Source organism: Maylandia zebra, linkage group LG7 (assembly GCF_041146795.1).
Source record: "Maylandia zebra isolate NMK-2024a linkage group LG7, Mzebra_GT3a, whole genome shotgun sequence".
NCBI classification, from domain to species: Eukaryota; Metazoa; Chordata; class Actinopteri; order Cichliformes; family Cichlidae; genus Maylandia; species Maylandia zebra.
The window spans coordinates 54,879,811-54,893,845 of record NC_135173.1 but is presented as its reverse complement, the minus strand read 5'-3'; the positions used below and the strand labels follow the sequence as shown (position 1 = coordinate 54,893,845).

Below are 14,035 nucleotides of genomic sequence, written 5' to 3'. Positions count from 1 at the left end.
TACTATGGATCCAGCGGACTCAGCTCTACAACCCACCCCTCCTCCAGAAGCCGTGTTGGAGCGACACGAGCAGATGCTACAACACATTAACCAACAGCTGATCGCACTCACTCAGGCTCTCGCTCAGCACGTTCCGCTGCCAGGTCCCGCTATGCCACCCCCGTCTGCTCCTGCACAGCCGCCGGCCCCGGAACACTCCACGCCACCAGCCCCCGCTTCCGCGGAACCCCTGGAACGAGCTCTACCGTCACCGGAGCCATTCGCTGGTGAGTTCCACAAGTGTGCTGGTTTCCTAACGCAGATTACGTTGCAGTTTAGGCAGCTGCGGCGAACGTATGAAAGTGATGGAGCTAAGATAGCCTTTTTCGTTCAGTTACTCCGCGGTCAAGCCTTGAACTGGGCCCAAGCAGTGTTACGGACTAGCCCGGAGATTACCTATGTTGATTTTCTCTCAAAGTTCAAAAGTGTGTTCGAAAGGGGCACCGGAGCTGAGGCAGCGGGCCACCGTTTGCTGAACTTAAAACAAGGAAGACGGAGTATGGCGGACTTCTCTGTGGAGTTCTGGACACTGGCTGAGGAGACGGGATGGGGGCAGCCTGCGCTGATAAGTACTTTATTGAACAATGTTTGTGATGTCCTTAAGGGTGAACTGTTAATGAGGGAGCTGCCCAAGACTCTATCGGAGGTGATCGCCTTATGTGTTAAGGTTGATGAACATTTGAGGGCGCGTCACCGCGCCAGCAACTACGGTTCCCAGAGGCCTGTGGGGCGTGCAGAGTCAGCTTCCGGCGGAAGCGGAAGTAGCGATCGGGAAGTGGACCGCGGCGACGAGCAGGAGCAACCCATGCAGATCGGACGCTCTCAACTCTCCCCGGAGGAGAGGGCACACAGATGGCGATCCGGTGAGTGCTTTTACTGCGGCTGCAAGGGCCATCTCGCCAAGGTCTGTCCTGCTCGGCCAAAAGACCCCGCCCGCCGGTAGAAAGGAGGATACGGGTGGGCGAGGTCTCCTTTTCACATTCTCCTCCACGCTTCATGCTAGCCGCTAAAGTGACTGTCCACTCTGCCTCTCACTCTCTTCAGGCGCTGATTGACTCTGGTGCGGAGCAGAGCTTCATAGATGCGTCCCTGGCTCTCAAACTTAAGATTTCCGCACGGGCATTACCCCACTTGTTGCAGGTCACCGCTTTAAACGGTCAACGTCTTCCCGACATAACTCATGTTACAGAACCCGTGTCCCTAACGCTGTCTGGGAATCACACTGAACTGCTGCAGTTTTATGTCTTTGAAGCCCCTCTCACGCCCCTGGTGCTAGGATTTCCATGGTTACGCCAGCATAACCCCGTGCTCGACTGGAGGGAGGAGAGGGTTCTGGGGTGGGGGGAGGAGTGTCACATGACCTGTTTGACAGCAGCTACTCCCGTTAAAGCAGCTAAACCACTACCACACGAGCCCCCTGACCTTTCAGCTATCCCGTCAGAGTATCATGATCTCAAGCAAGTGTTTTGTAAGGACCGCGCCCGCTCTCTTCCCCCTCATCGCCCGTACGACTGCAGTATTGATTTGCTCCCGGGTGCACCCCTTCCCACTAGTCGCTTATACAGTCTTTCTCAACCTGAACGTGAATGCATGGAGAAGTATATTAATGAATCCTTGGCTGATGGACTGATTCGCCACTCTTCATCCCCTGTGGCTGCCGGGTCCTTTTTCGTCACTAAGAAGGATAAAAGCCTTCGGCCATGTATTGATTTCCGGGGTCTCAATACCATTACTGTTAAGAATAAATACCCTCTGCCGCTTTTATCCTCCGCCTTCGAACTCCTGCAGGGGGCGACCATTTTTACTAAGCTCGATCTGCGGAATGCTTACCACTTAGTCAGGATGAGAGAGGGTGACGAGTGGAAAACGGCCTTCAACACGCACCTGGGCCATTTTGAATACTTGGTCATGCCGTTTGGACTGACTAATGCTCCAGCTGTCTTTCAGAGTCTAGTCAATGATGTTCTCCGAGATTTCATCGATCGTTTTGTGTTTGTGTACCTTGACGACATTCTCATCTTCTCCCGCTCTCTCCCGGATCATGTACATCACGTCAGACAAGTCCTGCAACGCCTCCTGGAGAATCGGCTGTTTGTTAAAGGGGAGAAGTGCGAGTTTCATGTGAGTACTGTGTCGTTTTTGGGCTACATCATTGAACGGGGCGATTTAAGAACCGATCCAGCTAAGGTACAAGCAGTCTTAGACTGGCCCACGCCGCCTAACCGTAAGCAGCTTCAACGGTTCCTCGGTTTTGCAAACTTTTATCGGAGGTTCATTCGTGACTACAGCAAGATTGCTTTGCCACTAACCCGTTTAACTTCCCCTAAGGTGCCTTTCTGCTGGGATGATCAGGCTCAGGAGGCTTTTTCCCGGCTAAAGAAACGTTTCGCGTCGGCGCCCATCCTCCGGCAACCGGATCTCAAGCGGCAGTTCGTCGTGGAGGTGGACGCCTCGGATGTAGGGGTCGGAGCAGTTCTCTCCCAGCAACTAGACGGTAAGCTCCACCCTTGTGCTTACTTCTCTCGTCGTCTCTCTCCTGCAGAGCAGAATTACGACATCGGGGACAGGGAGCTGTTGGCAATCAAACTCGCCCTGGAGGAGTGGCGCCACTGGCTAGAGGGCGCAACAGAACCCTTTGTGGTATGGACTGACCACAGGAACCTCGAATACATCCGGTCGGCTAAACGACTAAATGCTCGACAAGCCAGGTGGGCTCTGTTCTTTACCAGATTCTGCTTCACCATCACCTACAGGCCCGGCTCCCGGAACGTGAAACCCGATGCCCTTTCCCGCCAATTCACCACCTCAGAGGACCCCACCCGTGAGGCTCCCATTCTCCCTCCCACGTGCGTTATCGGGGCCCTGTCATGGGAGATCGAGTCCGCCATACGGGAGGCCCAGCGGGCGGAACCGGATCCAGGTACTGGTCCCCCGGGAGTGCTCTTTGTTCCCACGTTGGTTCGCTCACGAGTGCTACAATGGGCCCACGGCGGAAAACTCACCTGTCATCCGGGCGTTCATCGCACCGTCACCTTCATCAAGCGGTTCGCCTGGTGGCCTACATTGGCCAAGGACGTCCAAGACTTCATCGCTGCCTGTCCAACCTGTGCCCAGAATAAGCCGGTCAACCAGCCTGCTGCCGGCCTACTTCATCCCTTGCCTACGCCAAGCCGCCCCTGGTCCCACATTGCGGTTGACTTTGTCACTGGTCTTCCGCCGTCATCAGGTAACACAGTCATCCTCACCGTTGTCGACCGTTTCTCTAAAGCTGCCCACTTTGTCGCTCTCCCCAAGCTCCCCACTGCCCTGGAGACCGCCCGGCTTCTGTCAACTCATGTGTTTCGCCTCCACGGGATCCCTGCTGAAGTGGTCTCGGACCGAGGCCCACAGTTCACGTCACGTGTTTGGAGGGAGTTCTGCGCCTCCTTGGGGGCCCAGGTTAGTCTCTCGTCAGGTTTTCATCCACAGACCAACGGTCAAGCGGAACGGGCCAACCAAGAACTCAAAACGGCTCTCCGTTGCTTGACGTCCACTAATCAGACCACCTGGAGTGAGCAACTGACGTGGGTGGAGTACGCTCACAATAGCCTTACCTCGTCGGCCACAGGCGTCTCCCCGTTCGAGGCCTCCCTGGGGTACCAACCTCCCCTGTTCCCTGCCATCGAAGGTGAGCACTTTGTGCCCTCTGTTCAGCAGCACCTGCGGCGGTGTCGGCGCGCGTGGCGGGCCACTAGAGCTGCCCTTCTTCGCACGGCGGACCGGAACAAACGGCAGGCGGATCGCCGCAGGTCCCTGGCCCCGGCCTACTCACCTGGACAGAAGGTTTGGCTCTCGACCCGGTATGTGCCTCTCAGGACGGAGTCGCAAAAGCTCTCCCCCTCCTTCATTGGCCCGTTCGAAGTGGACTCCATTGTTAACCCAGTTTCTGTGCGTCTCAAGCTCCCCAGGACCATGCGTATCCACAACGTGTTTCATGTCTCGCAGATCAAACCTCAGTGTTCCAGTCCTCTGTGCCCTCCTTCCGGACCCCCTCCGCCCGCCCGGGTCGTCGCTGGCCGTCCGGCCTTCTCCGTGTCTCGGATTATGGACGTCAGGCGCCGGGGCCGTGGCCTGCAGTATCTTGTGGACTGGGAGGGCTATGGCATTGAGGAGCGTTCCTGGGTCCCGCGGGCGGCTCTGCTGGACCGGGCCATGGTTCGGCGGTTCCATGCGGCTCACCCTGGGGCGCCTGGGGGTCGCCGGGAGGCTCCCGTTGGCGGGGGGGTACTGTCACGACCTGCGGGGTCGGCAAGGCACTGATCAGCAATCTCTCTCCCCCTCCCGTTTTGCCGGGGCAGAACTCATGGCGGGTTCACGCCCTCTGCCAACGCCCTCCCGGATCATGCACACCTGGGCCTCATCAGACCAGCTGGTATATCAGAAGGAGGAGATCAGCTGTTCAACGCTGGATTGTTGTGAAGACTCCTGTCAGTACACGTCGAGCCCTAGTTTCCCACACTTCCAACTCAGAAAGTAACACTTGTCTCTCTGTTCTAGATTCCCCGGACCCGTCCCCGTGTTTCCCCGTGTGGAGCGTGTATGAGGTGGCTGGTCACTAGCGGAGAGAGGTTGGCGTGAGCATGTGTGTGATCCCCTTGTTTTCCCTGGAGCCCTGGAACCCGTCCTCGCACATCTTGTATATAGCACTGTCCTCGCACTGCCTGTAAATACACTTGGTGAAGATATTTGTGAATAAACTGTCTCTGTTACAACACACTCCGGAGTCCTGCGAGTGGATCCTCAGAGCAACCCGTGACACTCGGGATCTCTGTGGCTATTGGTGTTTTTGTCCACAGTTCTTTATTCCTAAACCTCTCTGGTCACTGGATAACATAAGTAACAATACTGTTTAATAAATAATGATTATAAAAATATATAAGCTCACATAAGCCGACTAGACACTTAAGTAGACCTCAACCAGTATATAGCCAAGCAAATATTATCATCTGACATTAACTGTAAAGCAATCCCTCTGTAGCCGCATTTGTAATCTGTCCAGTCTGTCCAGCAGAGAGCATTCTGCAACTTTCCTGTTGCATTTGGAGCACCATAAACACAACTAGCAGATGACTGAAATAGGGCAGAGCATAAACTAAATGAGTAAATGCACAACTACACATAATAAATATCAGGGAAATCTGTTCATGTTTTGTGTGTTTAAAAATAAAATCCCAAACAATAAATTGAAATCTTTGCTGAGACAATTAGTGGTCTTTGTACTCTACTGTAGTAACTGTAGTAAGGAAGAGCTCTACACAACCATGCTTGAATTGAATAGATATATAATGTTCCAGCAACCAGTTTATAATATAGTGGTTTTTTTATTGGTTTTTTATTTATTTATTTATTTTTGGCTTTTTTTAGCCAACAAAAAGGACTCTGTTCCAATCAAAGATCTGCAGGAAATATTATATCTAAAAGTTTTCAAAATCCCAGGATCCCATAAAAAAAGAATAGCTATCTTACAGTTAGGGCTTTGTCCAAGCAGCCAAAACACGGTCAATATTTCCACATATTTGATTTTGCAGCTTTCTATATTCCCTGTAGAGAATATTTCTTTTGGCTCTTTGACTGCATGAGCTCAGCTCCTTCGGAATGTGGAGAATAAATGACAGAAGATGGGGTTGATAGGTTGGGGAGAGAAATGGGTTCCCCTTAAATAATGCAGTAGTGAAACTGGGAATATGACCACCATGCGATCTCCAGCAGAATAAAAACAACAGTGGATACTAGCCCAGCTGGGCTCGTGAATTCATATCATGTGTAATGTCAGTTACGTGAAAGCCAGAGCTTGAGCAAGATTCTGGCAGTCATTTTTGTGATAAATTAAACATGGCAGAGATGACTCCATTGCCTTTTATCCACCTCCCCATTTCAATTCCCCTCCCTCTCTGTATCTCTGTTTCTCTCTTAAGTTTTTTCACTTACTCCATGCTCAAGCCCAGATGCATTTTTAGTAGCACAAGGAGTTGCATGGTCAACTCACAGAAGCTTGATCAATGAATTTATGAAAGACAACAAACATGGTCCTAATATTATACATATAGCATAAGCTTTTTGTTGCACAAAGGTTATAACAGCACTGTAGTTATCCAACCAACCTGATTAGTCTTGCTTTGGGTTGACAATTTACGGTCCAATGCACATTTACGACCCTACCTAATATAGCCCATTTGGACCTGAGATGTTGAGAGATGTTTTAAAAGAAGCTGCTGAATCTTGTCCAATTCATTCACATCCTTAGGTCATGCCTTTCACAGAAACCTGCCTTTCTGCTGTTTGTTTTTGTTTTAATGTCTTACCTTGTCACACAGTTACAAGAAAAGGTTTGTGAACCTTCTGGAATTATCAGGTTCTTTGATTACTTAAATTTTGTCTACATGTTAGCCTAGACAAAATAGGCTTGTAACACAATTGTCAACTATTCCAGTTTTCATTTGTTAGGTAGATATTCATTTTTCACTTTTAGAATTCAATCTTTTTTTTCAATGCAGACTGTGCCAGCTTGTACACCTAACATCCCTCTCCCCCACAGAATCCATCATCACGCTTCAGATCCCATCACTGTTGCCAACTAAACGACTCTGTTACTAGATGTAGCCACTTTTCACAGCCCTTCAGCAAAAATCTATGGACAGTACTGCCATGCAAATGATGGTCTTCTCTCACTGTATGCAGTGATATGAATTCAAAAGCTCAGCTAGGCTGGTATCTCTCTCTGTTCTTCTGCTTTGTTAAGAGACTAAGAGAATTGAAAGACTTTAAATGCAAATACAAACTGATTGAACTAATAGTGGCATCAAGATAGTGGTGTTTTACAGCTTTGATACAATACTTATCATCATCAGTGTTATCAACAATTGTTTATGTAGTCTTTTTTTAAGAAAAACATTTAGTAGAAGTTACATAAAATGATATTTATTTTCCAGAGATGCAGTAATTGCTATTTATTGTTGCTGTTTTTGGCGGCAATTTCAATATATAAAATTAATACTTCACTGAAAACAGATGTTAAATGACAAACTAAATAATATTCCTGAAATAAAAATACTGACTGAATTTTAAAAATAATACACAGGGGTTAGGGGTGCATGAATATGCCCAAAAGGGCTATCACAATTACTGAGATCACAATCATTTGTCACTGATGCATAATTGATTTTGGTGACGTCAACATTTTATTGCAGAGTCCCAACAGCTGTGAGATCCCTCTCTACTTTCCCTGCTTTTTGCATAAAGCACAGGTTTTGCCACAGTGGAAAAAAATATCCGCGAGGGCATAGCACATCTTTTGTCCAGTATGTTATTTGAACAAATATATTTAGCCAAATTGAATGTGATTCCTGTGGTGATTTCAGTGTGTCTTTGTGAGCTGGATGAATACACTCACCCGCTTTACAGGCTCATTCTCAGTTATACAATTTATGTTAGCAACCACTGTATTGTTCTTCTTTGCTTTCATGCAATCATCATATTGCAAGTTGTGGTGTATTTTCAGATAGCTGAATAAGTTTGTTGTGATGGTTTACAGTGCACACAGCTCTACAGCATTCTTTGCATATGAGTTGTTCTTGGTGAACATCACTTCCCTAAATTTGAAGTCTCTCTAAAGAACTGATGATGATCTGCTTCAAGAGACAAGCTCTTTGCCTTCCCCAGTGACAGACAGCTGATTTTTGTTTTGATGGTCTGTAGTATATCAGTGCGGTCAAGTGCACTCAGGAAAGTTCTCGCTGAGTGGTGCAGGGAACAGCTGTGATTGGCACATGTAGACATGGTTATTATGCAATGATTTTAGGGAGCACTTGATTGCTTTGTGTTCTACTGGCAGAAAATGCATTTTCAATATCTTTCAATCATGTTCGTTTAATTTTGAGAAGCCAAAATCACAATACTAGCAGTATTAGTAAAAAATTAGAGGTGCCATTACCAATTATTGACTTAATATTTGAATGTTAGCCTAAATAATACGTTTACAGTAACATGGGAATTTTGACTCAAAATTAAGACTAACAGAAACTTTTCTTCTGAAAAACTGAAATTAGTTGTTGCCAAACGGTGTACCTACTGATGGGCTGTGAGGCAAGGACAGGCAGGGATACGTTTTTATTGCAAACTGTAAGCTATACACCTACACAAAAAGCTATGAATAGACTGTTTTACTGTATGTATGGGTGCCCTAAAATAATAATTTAAAGAACTTCTGTAACAGAGAAAACCAGTGTATTTGTAGAGCATTACAGATTAAAGCAATTTGATTGACAGCAAAGAGGTTAACAAGGGAGGAAATGGATCAGTTTCATTTGTATAGAAAATCATACATACCCATCACACCACATGACTGACCACAGAAAAAAGGAGGGGAAAGGCTGTCAGTAGACAGTGCTGTTAAAGCTACCTGTCTTATGACTTCAGTTGCACCTGAGTAAATCACCTGTCAGGAGAAGTTGACCACTGCTAATATAGTGGGCAGCAAGCTAAAGCAGAAGTAGGACTGGCCTTTTTCACCAGTGTACTGTAAGCCAGGTTTTAAATACAAAAGCTAAAATCATTAACCTAGCTAGTGCAACTTAATATTTTATTAGCCTGCTGATGTTATTCTATGCATAAGAAAACAGCTAAAAACACAGACAAAAATAAATGCTATGACTGAAAAGTCATGACTATGGATTATTATGGAGGAACTGGTGGAACATCATGTGCAATAAATACACCTTGAAATTTTGACTCGCCCACTGGTGTGACAGTAAAAAAAATTCCAAAACCACTAATTCAGATGTTATGCATAAAGATTTGACAATCGTGAACCCGTTATTTAAAACTAGGCTACTTCATTATTAATAGCTATACATAAAGTGCATTATGCTATAGCCTAAAGTAATTGCTATACCAATGGTTTGCTAATTGGCTGTGTTCAGGTGGTTTTCTATGCTTTATTTAATGCTTTTATATGCCATAGTATGTGTCATTGTTATACTATTTGTATGCATGTATATGCTATTGTATGTTGTCCACTTTGTGCTCTGTAAATCTGTCATATTTACGTGATTTTTCTTTAACAAATTGATGCTGTTTTTGTTGGGGAGCAATTTTCAGCCGCAAATATATTCGATGCATCTAGAGTACAGAAATATATATCTAGAGTGCCCATGTTCATCATAATGAAGAACCCACTCCAACCCACTGCAGCCATGTCGCACAGATATGATATTAATTCTTCTTAGACAACAATAGAGCTCTTATTCACAGGGGAATAAGCTTGTTATGGCCACTAACTTTCTTCTGGCCTCTTTTTAAAAGAGATCTCTCTCTTATTATATTTCACGCCTGTCTGCTACGCCCCTCTCTGAGCGCCTGAATCATCCACACCTGAAATCCATCTGATCATCAGTGGAGGTGGATATCAAGCCACAGAACCAGCCTTCCTTGGCACTTGACCACTGAACCTCTTGTTCAAGTGGTGTTGTTTGGCACTGCTGGAATTGTTTTTGATAGTATCTTTGTGCGACCCTGCTCAGCTCACCCTTTGTCTTCCTTACTAGCTGTCAGAAGTGTTTTCCTCAATTAGACTTGATAAGGTTAAAGAAGCTTTGTGGGGGTTATCACTCCCACAGCCTACCTGTCCCCCAAAGCAGTCAACCTAGGAGAAACACTGAACACGTCTGTAATGTTCACTGGTGCTGCTCAACATTTTATCAGCAGCATTTCCTCGCTGAATCCCCCTGCAGGCACTGACTGCAAGGTTCCTCTTTTGGGTTAAGGTCTTTTTTTTGTTGTCACTTGGTGTTCTCGGCACATTAAGAATAAAATTGCTTGTTGAACACAAGTGATTTATCCCATCATTGAATGCATTTGGATGACCGTGTTTTAACTTGGCATCTAACTGATAAATAATATTTACTTATAGGGGACTCTCTACATGTATGTGGCTATGGAAATGAAATTTAGTGTCAACACGTGTGAGTAACGTGCCATTTATATTTTATCATGTGCAAAGTAATCTTGCTTTTACATTATTTAACCAGTTGTGTGTGTGTGTGTGTGTGTGTGTGTGTGTGTGTGTGTGTGTGTGTGTGTGTGTGTGTGTGTGTGTGGAGACTACCTTTCCATAGCACTTAATTTCATGTCTGAATAAAGTATTTAACTGCAGACATCAGTATTATTGTATGTTATAAATATTTTTAAAGCCCAAGTGAAAGCCATTTCAAATCCGAAAGATATATTACAAAATACGTCCATGCAGCCTTTAAAAAATGTGTAGGGCAGACAAGCACATTTTCCTTTCATGCACTAACATTATTATTGTTTTTCTATCCAAGCATATTAGGTCAAGCCTTTGAAAAAATCATGTAACACTTCACATGGAAATGTAGCCATGGTAGCTGGTTCTATAAATACAATTTACAGTCAGTCTTGAAAGGTTATCTCAAACACATTTCTGCCTTAGTTTAAACCTACTTTTCTTTAAAAGATCGGTAAAACCCCCTGATCCTTACATGCAAAGTTGCCCTTAAGATACTTTGGCTTAATATAATATTTATGCTATGTAAATTTCCAAGTTGAAGCTGATTTCAAAACTTGGGATGCAAAAATAAAAACCTTGGGGCTAGTTAACTAATTGACTTGCAAATGCACCTTTGTTACGCTACCATATGAAATAAATGGATGTCAATAGGTCAGGATGGATTTGGCGGAAGCAAAAAAGATTCTCTGACAAAAGACAGCATATAACATGTGCATAACCACAGGTTTCATTAGTGTTGTCAGTTAAGTAAAACAGTTTTCTGTATTATCATTAAGTCAATGAACATTCAAATCTGCTTGCTAAATAGAACACGTCACATCATGAGTAACCAGCTTACTGATGATCAGACATTCTGAATCTGGTAGTGACACATAACTGATAAATTCAGATGTTTACTTTCATGTGATATAATGTCATAAAAGACGGGCCTGTCTTATGTAGGGGAAACACCAAAAACACATGTAATCTAGATTTGACAAAATGTTCAAAGGAGCTGAAGCTGCATCTGTTGTTTACAGCTTTTTGCAGGAGTCTACTTGCAACCAAATAAGGTTAAAAAAAAAAACCAACCCTCTGATCATCCAGTTGCAGAGGAGTGGACATAAAAATGGCTAGAGCAAGCCCCAAATTGGGTTTTTGAAGTACAGTACTTTTTCCCAGTTACATTGTATGCGCACAAATAATGAGCCTTTTAGCCTTTTTTTTTTTTTTTTGCATGCCTGTCAACATTCGAACAAAAAGCAGCTACTGTCAGAAGATATGCATGTGCGTGCATATTTGGCGAAGGGGGGGAGGTATTTTATTGTTTAAAGTAAAGCAAGAAAAATGAGGAAGGCCACCAAGCTATCAGCTTCTCTAGTTTTACCAGTATGCTATCAACATAGCATCACAATTTGCACATTGCGAAACATAACCCCCCCCCACCTCACCAGCAATCATAATTAAACAAAATGCCATGATTTAACAAATAATGTTAAACATTGTCCTGGCTCTCAATTTCAGTACGACAAAGCATAGGAGTGGAAAACTACATTCAAAGCATGTTTCACTAGTTTGCTCCATTACCATACAATCACCCAGCAACCAACAATGATGCACATGGGCACCAATGTTAATATATTCAAAAGCATATAATTGCTAGAAAGCCCACTTGAAATGTGAATAATGTGTCATTTATACCATACCTTGTGCATAATTTAGTCACTAAACAGCACGTTTGTATATTATAGACGATATAATCAGTATTTAAAGTGTGAGCAGTTTTATTACAGTCTGCTTTCATTCACAGTGAGTGTCATCATGAGCAACAGAAAGAATGAATGAATGGTAAGCTTTTTTGAGAAGCCTCAGAAGAAGAAAAGTAAGATGAGAGCAGTAAGAAAATGAGTGACAGGACAGGACTATGCCGTGCTAAAGGATATGAGTCGGTGTTCTTGAGGTAAAAGTCACTGCCATTGAATTAAGACATTGTTATTAATTGCTATTAAACCACTTATAACTGGTCCATCACAATACTGACTTTGTCTAACTGAGATGGGTTTAACATTGAAAATATAACAAATTTCCCACGCGTGGAACTAATAAAGGTTATGTTATCTTATAAATAAAATAAACAAAAAACTCGAGGAGACTCTCAAACATTTCTTGAGTGAAATCAAAGTCAACCAGAACCTAGTCATTTTAACTGTACTCCAGAGAGAATATCCTTAAGGAAGCAAATTTAGATTAGTAATAAGCATTTTGTTGCACTAGAAGAAACTGACGTTAAACCTATTAAAGCAGCATTTATAAACAAATCTTAGCCAGTCTGTTGCGCACGACAAAAAAAGAAGAAAAAACTCGTCCTAATTTAATTTGAATTTATGTGATTTATAAAGGTGTCTGAAGCTTTATTGTTTGTTTGTTTGTCAAGCAAACATAAATTGCTAACACTACCTGGACATGAAAAAAGATTACTTTAAAAAAATCCTAAACAAGTAGAGTCAGCATCAGAAACACAGTCTGTCGGGGCATACACCTTTTTATTGAGTTTATTCGGGAGGACTGAGACGCCCCCAAAAGCACTGAGCTCTTCAAAAAGTGTCTCGGTGTTGAGCTTACCTCTCGCTAATGTGGTCGGCGCCTGCGAACCAAGAAGCACAAAGATGAAAAAACTCAGGTAGCATCCTCCCGAGAACTGTCCCATCACTGCTCTGCTTGTCTCCCTCCCCGTCGGGTCTGGGGGCACCGGCCTCGGGTCGTGTGCATTTGTCGTTTGCACGAGCCTCCTTTTAACACGTTTCCGTGTCCTGATGAAAACCTCTGTCCAGGTGGGCTAGTACGTGTCCGCCAAAGAGGACCGTCTCCTAACGGAATCGCAGTGCGGAAGGAAGAGATGGAAAGCGGTGCGGAGCTTTCAGGACTCGCCACTCAGCTGCGCGAGAGTGGAATAATTAGACTGAGCGCGCGCGAGCCAACAGCTTTCGCTGTTTCAGAGCGCGAGAGAGGGCGAGAGAGAGAGAGAGAGGGAGATTAAAAAAAAAAAAGTGAGTACGAGGTCTTGTTGAAACCCCGGTGGACCTGTTAGGGCTTGACAAAACGTGTGCGTGTGTGCACGTGCACACAGACAGTTGTTTGTGCTCGCGCCTGTATTGACCAGATGTAATGACCAATTACCTCTGTCCTGTTTCTGACGTTTCCAGAGGCATTCGAACCTGTAGTTCTGGACGACAGTGTGGTCATTAAAATCGACACCGGTGTGTTGCATCTCTTGCCAATGGCATTGTCTGGAAAATTACGATTTTCTAATTACTGCCGTTAACATATGACCATATGGCTTACAACTGGTGTCAATTAAGTGGGCGTTTTCTCACTTTACTCTCATTCCACCCAAGTTCTATTGGAGCGATAGTTCTCACTTTTCAAAATGAGATGTGGAATGGGGCGCGAAATATTTAAGTAATGTAAATAATATACCCGCTCTAATTTTCAGAGAACACTTGCAAAGCATTGCTTTTGATATTGCACTATTACTGAAGCCTTCATCCGTACTGTAAGTAGCCATTCAGCTGGGATATGGTTGTAATGGAAATACTCTGATCCATTTGTAAGCAAAAGTAGTGCTGTTCTCTAAGAAAATACTCCAACTGTGGATCTTGAATTAAACACTACTTAAGTGAAAGTGCATATCATCAGCAAATTCTACAATAAATATAGAAGTACCGACTAATTGGCTTTTGTCAGAGTTGTATTATTTTGTGTTATACAATTACAGAAACATTAGCATTTAAATAGGATTTTAATGGTATAGTTGGCCGAGGTGAAAATAATTCTTGCTATTGGATAGATATTCTCATTAAAGGTTTTTGAAATTTGAATTTGTAAAGTAAGTCATTATAGCTGTCAGATAAATGTAGTGGAGAACAATGTAGGCAATTTCTCATTGAAATGGTT

General features: G+C 44.2%; 1 protein-coding gene across 1 annotated transcript in view; it reads right to left on the bottom strand.

Moving 5' to 3' along the window:
• The window catches only part of LOC101466129 (netrin receptor UNC5D), a 203,242-nt gene extending 189,953 nt beyond the window's left edge, over window positions 1–13,289 (bottom strand). Inside the window, exon 1 of the mRNA XM_004549902.3 lies at window positions 12,704–13,289. Coding sequence (XP_004549959.1) covers window positions 12,704–12,788 — 85 coding nt within the window. The 5' untranslated portion in view covers window positions 12,789–13,289. The remainder of the gene's footprint in view (window positions 1–12,703) is intronic.
• Window positions 13,290–14,035: the final 746 nt, after the last annotated feature.